The sequence below is a fragment of the Gobius niger genome (genome assembly GCF_951799975.1).
Source record: "Gobius niger genome assembly, chromosome: 4".
Taxonomy (NCBI): Eukaryota; Metazoa; Chordata; class Actinopteri; order Gobiiformes; family Gobiidae; genus Gobius; species Gobius niger.
In genome coordinates, this window is record NC_136855.1 from 39,391,745 (window position 1) to 39,405,261 (window position 13,517).

A 13,517-nucleotide genomic window follows, 5' to 3' on the forward strand; every position below is an offset into this window, starting at 1 on the left:
GGTTGTATAAGCTACGCAGCGGCGGAGTGATCTGCTAGAAAATAATCCCTCAAAATGCGATCATTCATGTGATGCAGGTCAGTTATATTCTAAACATTATTCTATGGACACAGACATTTATATGGTTAGTCTGGTGTTATAAGTGATTTGCCTCAGGTGCTCTGTGGAGCGGGTCACACTGTTTTTAATGCAGGCTAGCTGATACCATAGAAATGCACTAGCCTCGCATTAGCCTAGCGCCATGAAACTCTTCAAACATAAGAACTGCATGAATTACAAAAAAATATCTCCAGAAATCAGCAACACTCTGGATAACTAGGAAATGAGGCCCTATGTCAAACATCCCTTTAATATAGAACCTGCAGTTACGGGTAAGACCTGAGGTGGCAGTAGTGAGTATAAAAATGACCAACTTGAATCTAGTCCCTTTAACTGAGTGCATTTTGTCCAGTTCAGCTTTACCCAAATCTAAAAGCTTCTCGAATGGAGATTACAGCCTATATGCCAGTGTAATGCCTCATTTGAAAGCTAAGACCTACAAAACTGCCTGGTTTCCATCGGTTTTTTGTTACATTTTTGTCGCTTTTTTATTGCGCTATTTTTGCTTTTCCGGCATGGTTTTGTTCTTGCGTTTTTGTCACTCTTTTTGCCATTTCATCACTTTTAAATCATGTTTTTGTCGCCTTGTTTTGACGTATTTTCATCCTTGTTTTCATCACAGTTTGAACACTTTTTTTTTTTCCAAGAAACTTTTAAATTTGGGTAAAGCCAAATAAAGAGAAAACGTGCTCGGTTCAGGCGAGGGTCAAGAGGTTAAACAATCTTTATTTTTGTGTAATAATAAAAAAGCCCGATTAGCATTTGCTCTTTAAACAACAGTCCCAGGCGCTGATTTCTCATGTCCTTTCCGAGCGTCCTCTCCCGACAGGCGCCGAAGGAAGATTTATCGTCATCTCAAGGTTACGCACAAATCCAGTCCGTCCTTGTCACAAACGAGGAGAACAGCCAGACAAACTGTGTGGCCCGTGATCACCGGTGGAGCTGAAACAAAAGCTGCTGATCCTTTTCGGAGCGGCGGCACTCACCAGCTGAATGGCGATCATGAGGACCGTCTTGAGGGAGAAGGTGCGGTCGCAGAGGTCGAACAGGTCTTCCAGGCTGGGGCCCAGCAGCTCCAGCACCATGGCGTTGTACTTCCCGCACGGGCCGAAGTAGAACACCTGTGGCACGCCCTCCGCTGGAAGCACAAAACACCGACACGTGAGGTTAAAGCTTCTAAAGTACACTTTTTTTGGGCACTTTTACAGGTGTTTAATTTGACATTTAAATTTAAAATAAAACTATCATCATTCGGCCGGTGTCCGAAGCGCCAGCAAATTGAGTGACTACATCTGCTAAAAGTCGCTAAACTCCGGGAATAAAGTATTTCTGTGATAAAGACCAACCAAACTCAGAGACAGTGGAATATTTATGGATAAATACGAGTCAGATACGCTTTATTTGACATGAATTTTACATGAATGGCTTGGATTATTCGAGAGGAAGCTGTCGGTCATTTAACAGCTCCAGCTAAAGCTTAGCAGCTAACGCTAGCATTTTGTCACCGTAACCGTTTATATTCAAGTGGTTTATTCGTGAGAAACGTTAGCATACCGTACGCCAATATTTCTGGATTCGCACACATGTGGTCATGTTTGAAAACAGTTTGGAGAAAAATCTAAACTTTCTCTAATTATTCAAAAACTACTTTAACAAACGCTGAATTATGAATATAGTTTTATACTAAGTAAAGATATAAAGACATGGAGAGGAGCAAAGTGGTTCAACAGCCCATAAATACATAAACAACAGAGAATGCTAACATGATGCTACATGTTAGGATCGTGCTAATGCTAACGCTAACTTCTTTCCCAGAAGATTCTATTTCCCCCCTAGGCCACGCCACCTTCTATGACGAGATGCCGTCTGTATCTATTACGTGACTGAGGGCACGCATGAAGACCAGACACCTACACATCAACTCGTCTAAGCTCAGGTAAGAACATCAGTATTTAAAGAGGGGGTATTCTGCTTTTTTCAGTCACATAGCACCAGTCTATATCACACTACAATGATGACCAAACCTTCTGTTGGTCTGTAAATGCAGTAAATTAGAATAACTGCCTTGTATAAAATGTCTCTCTCAAAATGGCTGTAGTGAATGTCTTGAAATAGGCCTCTGTCTCTTTAAGAACCTCTGAGCCTTTAGACACGCCCCCTCCACACGCTGTCTGTGGCATCAGTGGGGAGGGGGTTCTGCTGAGGAGCAGTGGTTGGTTACTCGGCTGGTGACGAAAGCTCGGAGGCGTCTCCAGGAGGTGGGGGCGTTCCTAGGAGGACTCAGGCAAACCTATCCCTAAAATGGCCGCCATCAGAGTTTTTACAGATTACTCAGAAATACGTGAATGTGCCAAGGCAACACTTCAGGCATGTTTTTAATGAGGGAGTGACATAATAACATGATGTAAAGCTTGAAAAAGTCGATTTTTCATAATACCCCCCCTTTAAAAACAGAGGCCTGTTCCTTTAAGAGCACCGAGGTGGATGTTCTTGCCGATGTTTTGTCGACACGCGATAATCTTCTTGGCCCCGTCATATCAGTTTTAACATGTCAAAACAAGCGACAACTCGGGGCCGGCGAGATCAGACTGAAGGGCAAATCTTTTTACTTCAAAAAAATCAAAAAATGAACCTGAAAATAAATCAGGTGTAATTGAAAATTGCCGCGACCCTTTATAATCGTAAAAAAATGATTGATGAACAGGGCCTTTAGCACCTCCTTGGTCTGTAAAGCACTTTAAATTGCTCTGGGTGTGAATTGTTCTCTGCAAATAAACGTCTGCTTGCTTTCCCCCACCCAATCCCAATATTTGTCAAACCTCCGTCACCCTCCGAGTGGTGAGCGAGAGGTGGATTTTAAACGATTTCAGTGAAGCGTGAACTCTCAAACCTCCTGATCTCACCTGACTGAACGGCTGGGGGTGGTCGGAGGGTTCGACGGCGCAGACTGACAACCATCGAAACAGTATTTATCGTGAGGCGAGGCGTGCGGAGCGAGGCGGACAGGAGGAGGGGCGGGACGAGGTTTCTGAGGACAGATCTGAGCGGGCGCTGCGTGGGTAAACATAACACGCATGTAATGGAGCTCAGTGTGTGCACATGCGAGACCGGGGCCTCCAGTGTAATCTCAACCGTCTTATCAAAACACCCACGACTCCGCTCACCCCGACTCCACTTTCTGTTTTTTACTTTTGAACGCAGAGAATCAGGAGAGCGGAAGAGACAAATTGGACAAGAGGTAGATATTTATCAAATGAAAACATATGAAGGACTCCAGTGTTGGGCAGAGTTACATTTAAGGGGACATGTCCTGCAAAACTGACTTATTAATGTTTCTAAACCCATGGAGTGACTCAGTCTTTGTTTAGAAGACTGTCTGAAGAGCACCAGGGTGAAACCTTTTTTATTGCGGATAATGATTCAGAAATCTAGCAACCACCCCCGCACTTCACTCAGGTGCACATCCCTGTTCCCCTCACACATCAAAAAACTGCCCAATGCAAAATGAGGACACGATGGGTCATAATAAGTAGAGGTTGACCGATATATTGGATAGATAGCTATTTGATTTTATTCTATATCTCCCGGGCCGAAAGTGACTGAGTCTTTCCGTTTTTTGCATTGGAAAGAGCTTTAAAACGAGTCCTCCTTACAGCTCCCGAGGCCTCAGAGAAACATTGCGATGAAAATTGATCAGCAAGTTTGTCAAACACAAGTTTCACTAAACCTCAGTGAATATGGACATGCTGCAGGTCATTTTGAAGCACAGAACCTGAGGAATTCAATCGCTGAGTTACTTTAAATGTCTGCAAATTTTGATCGTTGAGCAAAATACCACGGCTAGTATGCTAATGCTAATGTCAACTAACAAAACAGGGAAACTACGACTGAATCACCTCCACTGCTGAACGGGCCAAGTGTTCATGTGTTTACAGGATTATAGACTACAACGACTGCAACGAACGATTATTTTTACGATTAATCGATTGGCTGTGAATGGTGTCGGAAAATTTTATAAAAAGTGGTCCTGCTTGAGGGTGTTGTAGTAGTAGTAGTAGTAGTAGTAGAAATGTATTGTCGCCATGGGGAAATTCATTTGCAGTGAGTGGAGATACACAGATACAACAATGACCACAGCAGACAGATCCAAGCATTGACAACATACAAAGAACAAACCACGGCCCGTCAACCTCAGTTTAAACTATGTTAAAATCGTTACCTACATTCCTTAAAAACCTTCTCTGACAGACCAGCTGTGCAGAATAAAAACCAAACAAAAAAAACAACAACAAAAAACTGTTGGTTAGTTCATATTGTTGGTTTTGATGGAGTAAACTGAAGGGAAATGTTTGTTGGAGGCTGTATTCATGAAATGTACAAAACACTACAGACCCTAACTATTAAAAACAAAGTAGGATTATATAAAAAATATGTTTTTAATGTAATTTTTGCTCCATTTAAGTCAGTGTGAACCAGAAAACGATTAATCGATTACTATTATTATTATTAATAGTTGTCGACTATTTCAATAATCGATTGGTCAGCGATTAATTGATTAGTCGTTTCAGCCCTATTATAGACCAGACAAATTGGCCAAAAATATCAGCCAAGAATATTGTCATTGGTCAACAGAAATCCCCAAGAATCGGTTAGTAATAACTTCTGTAAGCTAGCTGCGCCGCGAGATGCTAAGGATGCAGCTAACCCGATACCTCTTGTGCTGTTTCACTGACCCGATTTACTTCCAAATGTTTATCCGTCTGATCTACTGCCTGAGAGACGGCTGCCTCTGAAAGTTAAAAAGGATCCCATGGAGTAAAAAGTGACGAGGCGATGCTAATCGTGGCTAACAGTGCTAGCCGCTCTGTAAACAGCTGTTTCCAAGCGCTGCTCACCGTCTGACTCGCCTCGTCATAAACCAAACAAAACTCTTGCATTATTAATCACTATAAATAACTCATTAGACGAGCACGCTTCGAATTTAAGACCTAAACCCACATTTTCAGCCAATTAAAGACTTTTTAAGACCCAATGGGAACCCTGGATTGGTTCAGATATGCCACAGTCATCCGTGTGCATCCTGTCCCACTTTCAGTCGTGCAGAAAGAAAGCGGATCTGGCAACACAACAGTGATGTGAAGAAAATCTGAGCATTGGCATAATGGGTGAAGGTGTGTAGACTTTAAAAACAGGATGGAGCTTCATGGATTACAATGTGCCGACACATGTAATATGCATAATTGAAACAAAACACCATTCCCATGAAGGACACGGTTTAACGCTCAAAAGGGTGGATTTTGCATAATGTAGAACTGGAATAAGCCTAAGAATGAACCTAAAATTAAATGGCTACCGACAGGATACATAATTTATCTTTAAAAAAAAATGAAAAGAACACTCTGAACACTTTGTGAATGCGGCGCGTGAGACCAAGTCCCTGTGAAGTGGTTCTCTCCCGGTGAGTGCAGTGATTTCAGCGCTGGTGTCAGGTTTCATCATCAGGCTTGGCTGGAAATACCTTTAACCGCTCAATAGTGTCCCGCCCACCCAGCAATGAAATCTCCTCATCTTCCCAATCGCTTTGTCCTTGGCAGAGTAACGCTTTACGAACACACTGCTGTCTGGTAACACCGTTGCGACCGTAAACGACAGGAATTTGGCTTGGATATTTCCCCGGTAACGCTTCTTTCCCCCCCCCTCGTAACATCTCGTAACAGCCGGGCCACGCGCCGATAAAAGCAGCCGATAAGTTAATTCATTACGAGCCCGTGGCCGGCGACACTATGACAACCTCGCTGTGGAGAAGAAAATGAGGTCACGTTAGAGGAGAGGACGCAGGTTAGCGGCTGAGGAGAGGCAGACCCGCCGCGCTCTAAATATTTAATGAGTTTCCGCACAGTTGGCCTTTTCCAGCCGCTGCCTCTGTGAAAACAATGGTCATTAAATCCGGTGTCTGAAAGGTAGATCAAAGAGCGCAGCACCACTCATTTCATTTCCCTGCCAAGCGGTGACTAAGGCCACGGGCAGGAGATTCATCATCCCGGCGCTTGATTGCAACCAGATGAACGTATATCTAAAAAAAAAAGGCACTGCTGAAGACCTTTGAGGAATCTGTGTGTTGGTCGGCCCAGGTTCAAGTTACAAAACAGAGGCTCTTAACCCTGTTGCAAATTATTATGCAAATTATGTTCTTCTAAGATCTTCTAAATTACAGGTAAAGTTATATTTTATCATAGGAGACCTTCTTTGATAGCAGCTTCAAAACCCCTGCATCCATTAAACTTGAGAGTTTTTGGAGAGTTTCTGCTTGGATTTCTTTGCAGGATGTTTAGATTAGCCTCCCAGAGCTGCTGTTTGGATGAAAACTGCCTCCCACCCTCATAGAAGTTTTGCTTAAGGCTCCTAAGGTTCTCAATAGGGCTGAGGTCAGGGGAGGAGGGGGTCCACATCATGAGTTTCTCTCCTTTTATGCCCATAGCAGCCAATGATGCAGAGGTTTTCTTTACAGCAGGACATGGTTGGACTTGTTAGGGAAAGCACGGCTCCTCTTTTTGTAGCATAGAAGACAGTGGTCAGTCAGAAACTCCACATATTTTTTAAAGGTCATTTTCACACCTTCAGGGATCCTAAAGGGGCCGACCAGCTCTCTCACCATGATTCTGGCCTAAAAGATGACTCCGCCCCCTCCTTACTGATGTCACAGCCTTGTTGGGACATGGTGGCTGTTCATCAACCATTCACTACTCCATCCATCTGACCATCCAGGGTCACACGGCCTCATCAGTGAACAAGACTGTTTGAAAATGAGTTCAGGGGAGGCCGGACAGAAGGTTTATGCACAACTGTAGCCTCTGGAGGGTCCTACACCTCGATGTTCGGGAGACTCCAGAGGCACCAGCAGCTTCAAATACCTGTATGCTGCTTTGTAGCTGCTGTTCTCTGAATCTGATGTATTTATCGGGCAGAAACCGTCCTCATTGTGTCTTTATCTGCACAAACCCGCGTGTGTCTGAATCATCCACAAATCTCTTATCAGTTCAATGATTACGCTGAATCTTTCATAAAATATCAAAAGTTTTCATACCTAGACCAAGGCATTCAACTATTCCACTCTTTTCATCAGCAGAGAGATCCTTTTTCTTTCCCATATGAATGTTTTTGGCTAACTTCCTGTTGGCCAGTGTCTGGTAAAGACTACTTCCTGTCTGTGCACGTTTTCTGCCACGCACTGCTTGAACATTTATTGATTTCAACAAGACAGGATTAACGCTCCATAGGAATAACACAGACAGGAAACAATAGTTACCCAAAGACGTTAGCATCATGTTGCTATGTGACGTTCTGAACAGACCCATCGGCATCGAGTTTACACATCACCACCACCAAAACCACACACTCTCCATTCACAGGCCGTGGGTGAAGTTTCCCAAAGACACCACGACCGTCTGCATCAGCCGGAGTCTGGATTCAAAACGCCGACCTTACGACATACTAACGTCTGAGCCACTTAGGTTGACATTATTTCACATGACACAGTATGAAATATAAATGCTGAGGTAACCAAAATAATGTTTAGGCGTCAATTATGCATGACACCTCCACTTTTAAGTGCAGCCGCAAACGCTCCAGCTGTTTGTGCGTGAGGCTGATGCTGAGGATATTTTGACAATTCATGCTGGCCGACACAAAGTCTTTTTATACTATTAAAAATGTATATAATACATATCATTATATATATGTATATACATGTCAATAATATATGAGAGGAAATATGTTAGTCCATTACAGGCCTTTCTATAAATATGCAAGAGGTTCTGGATTTAGCTATGAATGTTAAATTGGAAGTTAATGTTGGGTAATAAATATGAAGGCTAAAATGGAGAGTTTTCAACAAAGCAGTATATGTTATAGTTTCAGCTCTATCTGCTTCTGAAGGCCATTCAGTTCTACTGCATTATTTTTTGGACATAAACACTAGCAGGAGCACATGGCTAATTATTCTGCGTAAACAAAAGTGTGCTCCTGCAGAACCCTCGTCTGTAAAAGCTAATGGCAGCTCTGCAAAGGAAACAAGGAACATTTCGCTGCCCGTGGCTGAATCAGAAACCTTAAATTGGTAAGAGGTCTCACGCCAAACCGGATGTGCATCAGCATTCACCATGATAAGAAGCCTCCGAATTGGGCTGTCAGTTAGGAAGGACTTAGGAAAAGGAGCCTCAATGCTAACTATCTTAGCCACTTTAGCATAGGGACCTCTGGTGCTAACTCACCGGTGATTATGAGCTATGTGCCATCCCACAAGCCACCGCGCCGCCAATCCCCCCACCCTTACCTAAGCCGCATGGCTAATTTGCATAATGCAGCTTTATGAAACAGCTGTTGAGATAAAATAAGGCTAAAGGGAAATGTGATGGCTCATTTGGATACTTCTTTGTTTTCTTCTTACTTGGACACTATGTTGTTGCAATACAGTAGATGCCAGCATGCGCTTTTGTTTGCAGTCCACCAGTAACCTTAAAGAAGAAGAACAGCAGCTGTTGGTGATGTCACTTCCTCTTTCCCCTGGGTAAGGACGGTCGAATTGGGAAAATGCTGCTGAAGCTAAAGTTCACTAACTGCAGAGAGATCTAACAGTTGACCCCATGAAAGGTTAAGGATCAGGACCTAGTGTTAGGACATAGAGTCTATAATTTGATGTTTCAGAAGCAGCCATTGTTCAAGGCTCCCGACCGTCCTCAGTGAGTGTTCAATCTGCAGGTGTTAGCGGCAGGTTAGCGATAGGAGCCTAGCGTCTTTTTTTTCCAGGCCTTGCAGTTTGCAGGACTCACCTCTGTATGAGCAGCTACACTGAGCGCATTAGGATCCAATGGGAATTTAACAAATCATACCTAAAGATCCGTAAGTGAGACCTTTCTGTGTGCCACTCACAGATAATTCCCCTCAGAAAAGGAGTAGACTTTATCAATAACAAAATCCTCTGCTGTGATGTAGATTTCTTTTCTTCAGCAAAGTAAGGAGTTCTTAAGTGAAGGAGACTTGGAGGCATTTCCTTGAAAAGTAAGGTTTGTTAACGTATTTAATTATTCATGCTTCACAAGGAAAACCTTTCTTGGACCGACTGGAGGCAACCAACGCCGCCCTTCCAAAAAAGGAAATACAAACACACAACTCCCTGCATCTTTTTCCATCGGGGAGCGATACAGCGAAGCCGTCCCAGGTGATTTAGCTGATTGTTACGCAAACCATGATGGATGTAATAGTTTATCTTTTATTTTAAGACTATACTTTATCAAGTGTCGCAATACTGTCAATTCTTGTGTTTGGAGGTATTTTTTATCCTGCACTCTTTTGTTTTCCGGTAACAGTTACACAGCACTTTGTTACATTTTGTGTTAATGTACTTATAAACTTTGAACAAACGACCGTTATCTTTTTACACATTTTAAGATTGACATGTTACTTAATTTTTTACTGTATTGCAATACTTATCGGATCGGCCTTGAGTATCGTGATACGGATCGGATCGGGCCAAAAGTGGATGGTCCCTGCCCTAGTAAATAGTCTTGAAAATAAAGAAAAGACAAATCATAAAAAGTGTTTCCAAACCTTTGACCTGTACTAGGGCTGGGCAACTAATCGAATCGCAATTGTAATCTCTTTTTTTATACATTTTGATAGCTTTATAGATATAAAAAATTGCGTGGTGCGTTTTAATCGACAGAAGAATTGTCCATTGTTGCATTCTGGAAAAAAAAATCCCAGGGAATACTCTTACTAACAAACAGGAAGTTGAACGCGGCAGTGCGACAGTGAGGATCTGGTGAATTTATTGTAAAATCAGCTACAAACAGAAAAAAAAAAAACAGAAACATGCTCGCACGCGGATGAAATTTTACCTTCGAAGAGGAAAACTATCGATCACTGCATTTGGATCATGTGGATTATTTTTTGAGTTTGCAGCCGTGGATGTTGACAAAGCAGAGCGGCTTCCCATGGATAGATCGAAACAATTGAGATTTTAAAGGGGGGGGGTATTATGCAAAATCCACTTTTTCAAGCTTTACATCATGTTATTATGTCATTCCCTCATTAAAAACATGGCTGAAGTGTTGCCTTGGCACATTCACGTATTTTTGAGTAATCTGTAAAAACTCTGATGGCGGCCATTTTAGGGATAGGTTTGCCTGAGTCCTCCTAGGAACGCCCCCACCTCCTGGAGACGCCTCCGAGCTTTCGTCACCAGCCGAGTAACCAACCACTGCTCCTCAGCAGAGCCCCCTCCCCACTGATGCCACAGACAGCGTGTGGAGGGGGCGTGTGGGAAAGGCTCAGAGGTTCTTAAAGAGACAGAGGCCTATTTCAAGACATTCACTACAGCCATTTTGAGAGAGCCATTTTATACAAGGCAGTTATTCTAATTTACTGCATTTACAGACCAGCAGAAGGTTTGGTCATCATTGTAGTGTGATATAGACTGGTGCTATGTGACTGAAAAAAGCAGAATACCCCCTCTTTAAAATAAACATGAGCTACAACATCACCTCTCTCTATAACAGAACTGTTTACTTTCCGTCTAAAACCAACCAGAGCTCAACCGTACAGCAACGACATGAGGCAAAAGCAAAACAACCGGCAATGTCCAAACGTAAAGATCCGAACCAGGCAAATGAGCGTTAATGCAAATCACATGCAAATCACACAGCCATGTTAAGAGTAATGTGTGAGTGATGAGCCTGTGTGTGTCCTCACCCGTGTTTCCCAGGGTTTTATAAAAGCGGTACTCCAGATGCAGCTGCGGGGCCCTCGATTTCACTGGCTCCTGAGCAGTCGGCACAAGAGAGACACATTAGAGGGGACAGCAGTAAGTCACAGGCTTTTTTTATATGTTACTTATTACTAGATTTCAGAGCCTGTCCTTGTACTTTGTGTTTTAAATGATCTCTTTGTGAGCTCAGTGGATGAATCTAAAGCTGCAGCAAAGTCGTTCTGATCAGAAACATCACACAAATCCAATGTTTAACTCGAGTTTTCTAAATCGGTGAGAAACTGTGTGTGAACTTTACTCTAAGCACGTTTGAATGTAGATGTTTTCTCTTAATTAAGCAGCATTTCCATCTGAAACATTGACTGCATGGCATGTGTATCACTCTACTTTTTAACCTCTTAACTCCCGCCTGAACCGAGAGGATCGTTTTCCTCACGTCAACAGATTTTTTTTCCATCATTTTTTTGTTGGGTGTTCAACTCATTTTTGTAACTTTTTTGTCATTTTTTTGGTCCATTTTTTATCACATTTTTGTCACATTTTTGTCATTTTCTTCCGTCAATTTTTTGTAATTTTCTTGTCAAATTTTTATTACATTTTTGTCATTTTTTTGTCATTTTTTGGTCCATTTTTTATCACATTTTTGTCACATTTTGTCATTTTTTTGTCCTTTTTTTGTCCTTTTTTGGTCCATTTTTTATCACATTTTTATCACATTTTGGTCCATTTTTTATCACATTTTTTTCTTACATTTTTTGTAATTTCCTTGCCAAATTTTTATCACATTTTTGTAACTGTCATTTTTTGGTCCATTTTTTATCACATTTTTTTGTCCTTTTTTTGTCCATTTTTTATCACATTTTTATCACATTTTTGTCATAATTTTCTAGCCAAATTTTTATCACATTTTTGTCATTTTTTTGTCCATTTTTTATCACATTTTTTCATTTTTTTCGTCAATTTTTTGTCATTTTCTTGTCAAATTTTTATCCGATTTTTGTCATTTATTGGAATTTTTTTTGTCACCTTTTGTCAATTTCTTGTGACATTTTTGCGACATTTCCATCATTGTTTTCGTCTCATTTTTGTCGCTATTTGCACACCTTTTTTCCAGAAGCTTTTGGACTGGGGTAAAGCCAAACTGGAGAAAATGTGCTCGGTTCAGGTAGGAGTTAAGGGGTTAACAAGAGTAAAACAGTTCGATGTAAAAACGCACTCACCAGTTTAATGGCGACATACTCGTTGGTGTACAGGTTCTTGCCTGAAAAAGACAAAAAAAAGAGAGGCGTCACCAGTTCATCCATACTCAAAACATACGGTACTTATGGTGAGTAGTTACATGATCCAAGTATAGTTACACAAAATTAAACAATGCAGATTTTCTAAGCAAATATAAAGAGGGACTATACTGTAAGACGTAATAACACAGACAGGAACATATAAGTATGGAAAAACCTGGGCCTGTTCCTTTAACCCTGGGTTTCTCTGAGGATTTGAGGCATTCAGGTGAAACCATAGACGGTTAAATAGCGATGGACAGAGGGTTCCCCATAACGTTCACTGTGGGCTCACGAAGCTCAGCTGTGTTAGCAATTTTTGGCACCAGCTCCACAATATAGAATAGGGCGGGAAAAGGGAACAATAGGGAACAAATCAAGACTAATCCGGATCTGAAAAGGACCTAAAGAAAAGACCTGAATTAACGGCTCACTGGGTGTAAACGCATCACTGATGATGAATGAAATGATCAATAAATGAAAATGAATAAAGTCTGAAATTGCAGTAATAATGAAGTCTATTTTTATTCGGTTTCTCACAGTGCTACACATTATGCAGTACTACAACATGTAACAATATCTCTACTCAGGATTAAAATCAAAGACTGCTGATTGACAGTGACATTTTTGTGTCCTCGTAATCATTGCTCAAGAAGAAAACAGCAAAACCACGGCCCCAGAGACGCACGTTTATGTGATAAAACCAGCAACTGTGCCACAGACGCAGCAGCTCTGTCCGTCGAGCTACAGCAGGATTTACTAAAGATCTGCTTCACTCTGAAGACTAAATGAACAAGAGGAAACAGAAAACCTTTCTCTGTGATTTTTCAAATTTGTCCTGTCGACAGAGTCTCAGTCGGAGTCAGTGTAGTTGCTCACGACGTTAGCATGCTACCGGTTAGCAACTGTCAATCAACTGTCAATGGCTGAAACATGATAAACACGTGTGTGGCTCACATGTATGAACACTGAGGAAATACTACAGTAACAGCTCTGACCTCTGTCACATGTTGTATCCAAGGCCAGATGTTTGGAGTTTGGTTCAGGGCTTTCTCTTGGAGAGGTCAGAGCTGAGCTGTTGAAGTTAAACGCTAACCGGTAGCATGCTAACATCTTTAACACTGTTTTATTAATTTATTAATTTGTATTGTCCATTTGTAAAGTGACTCTAAGGGTTTTACTGTTGTTTTGTTTGCTTGGGACCAGGTTGTTAAACAGTAGGTTATGTGTGATAGGACCATGGAATTCATGAACATTTTTGCTTTTGTGACATTTTTGAGTTGTGACCTGATGAACCGGAAGTTGGAGATATTGAATTTGACTTTATTGCAGACTTTGTTAACTTGGGTTTTAAATGTTAGGTTTGAGTCTATTGT

The 13,517-nt window shown here is 41.6% G+C and overlaps 1 protein-coding gene across 4 annotated transcripts in view; it reads right to left on the reverse strand.

Annotated features, from left to right (window-relative positions):
* csnk1g1 (casein kinase 1, gamma 1) overlaps positions 1 to 13,517 on the reverse strand; it is a 59,296-nt gene that overhangs the window by 24,945 nt on the left and 20,834 nt on the right. For all 4 annotated transcript variants that reach the window (XM_079554729.1, XM_079554727.1, XM_079554728.1 and 1 more), the window contains exons 4-6: positions 12,085 to 12,125; positions 10,849 to 10,918; positions 1,086 to 1,237 (exon numbers count right to left, since the gene is read on the reverse strand). In XM_079554729.1, the coding sequence (XP_079410855.1) occupies positions 1,086 to 1,237; positions 10,849 to 10,918; positions 12,085 to 12,125 (263 nt within the window). The remainder of the gene's footprint in view (positions 1 to 1,085; positions 1,238 to 10,848; positions 10,919 to 12,084; positions 12,126 to 13,517) is intronic.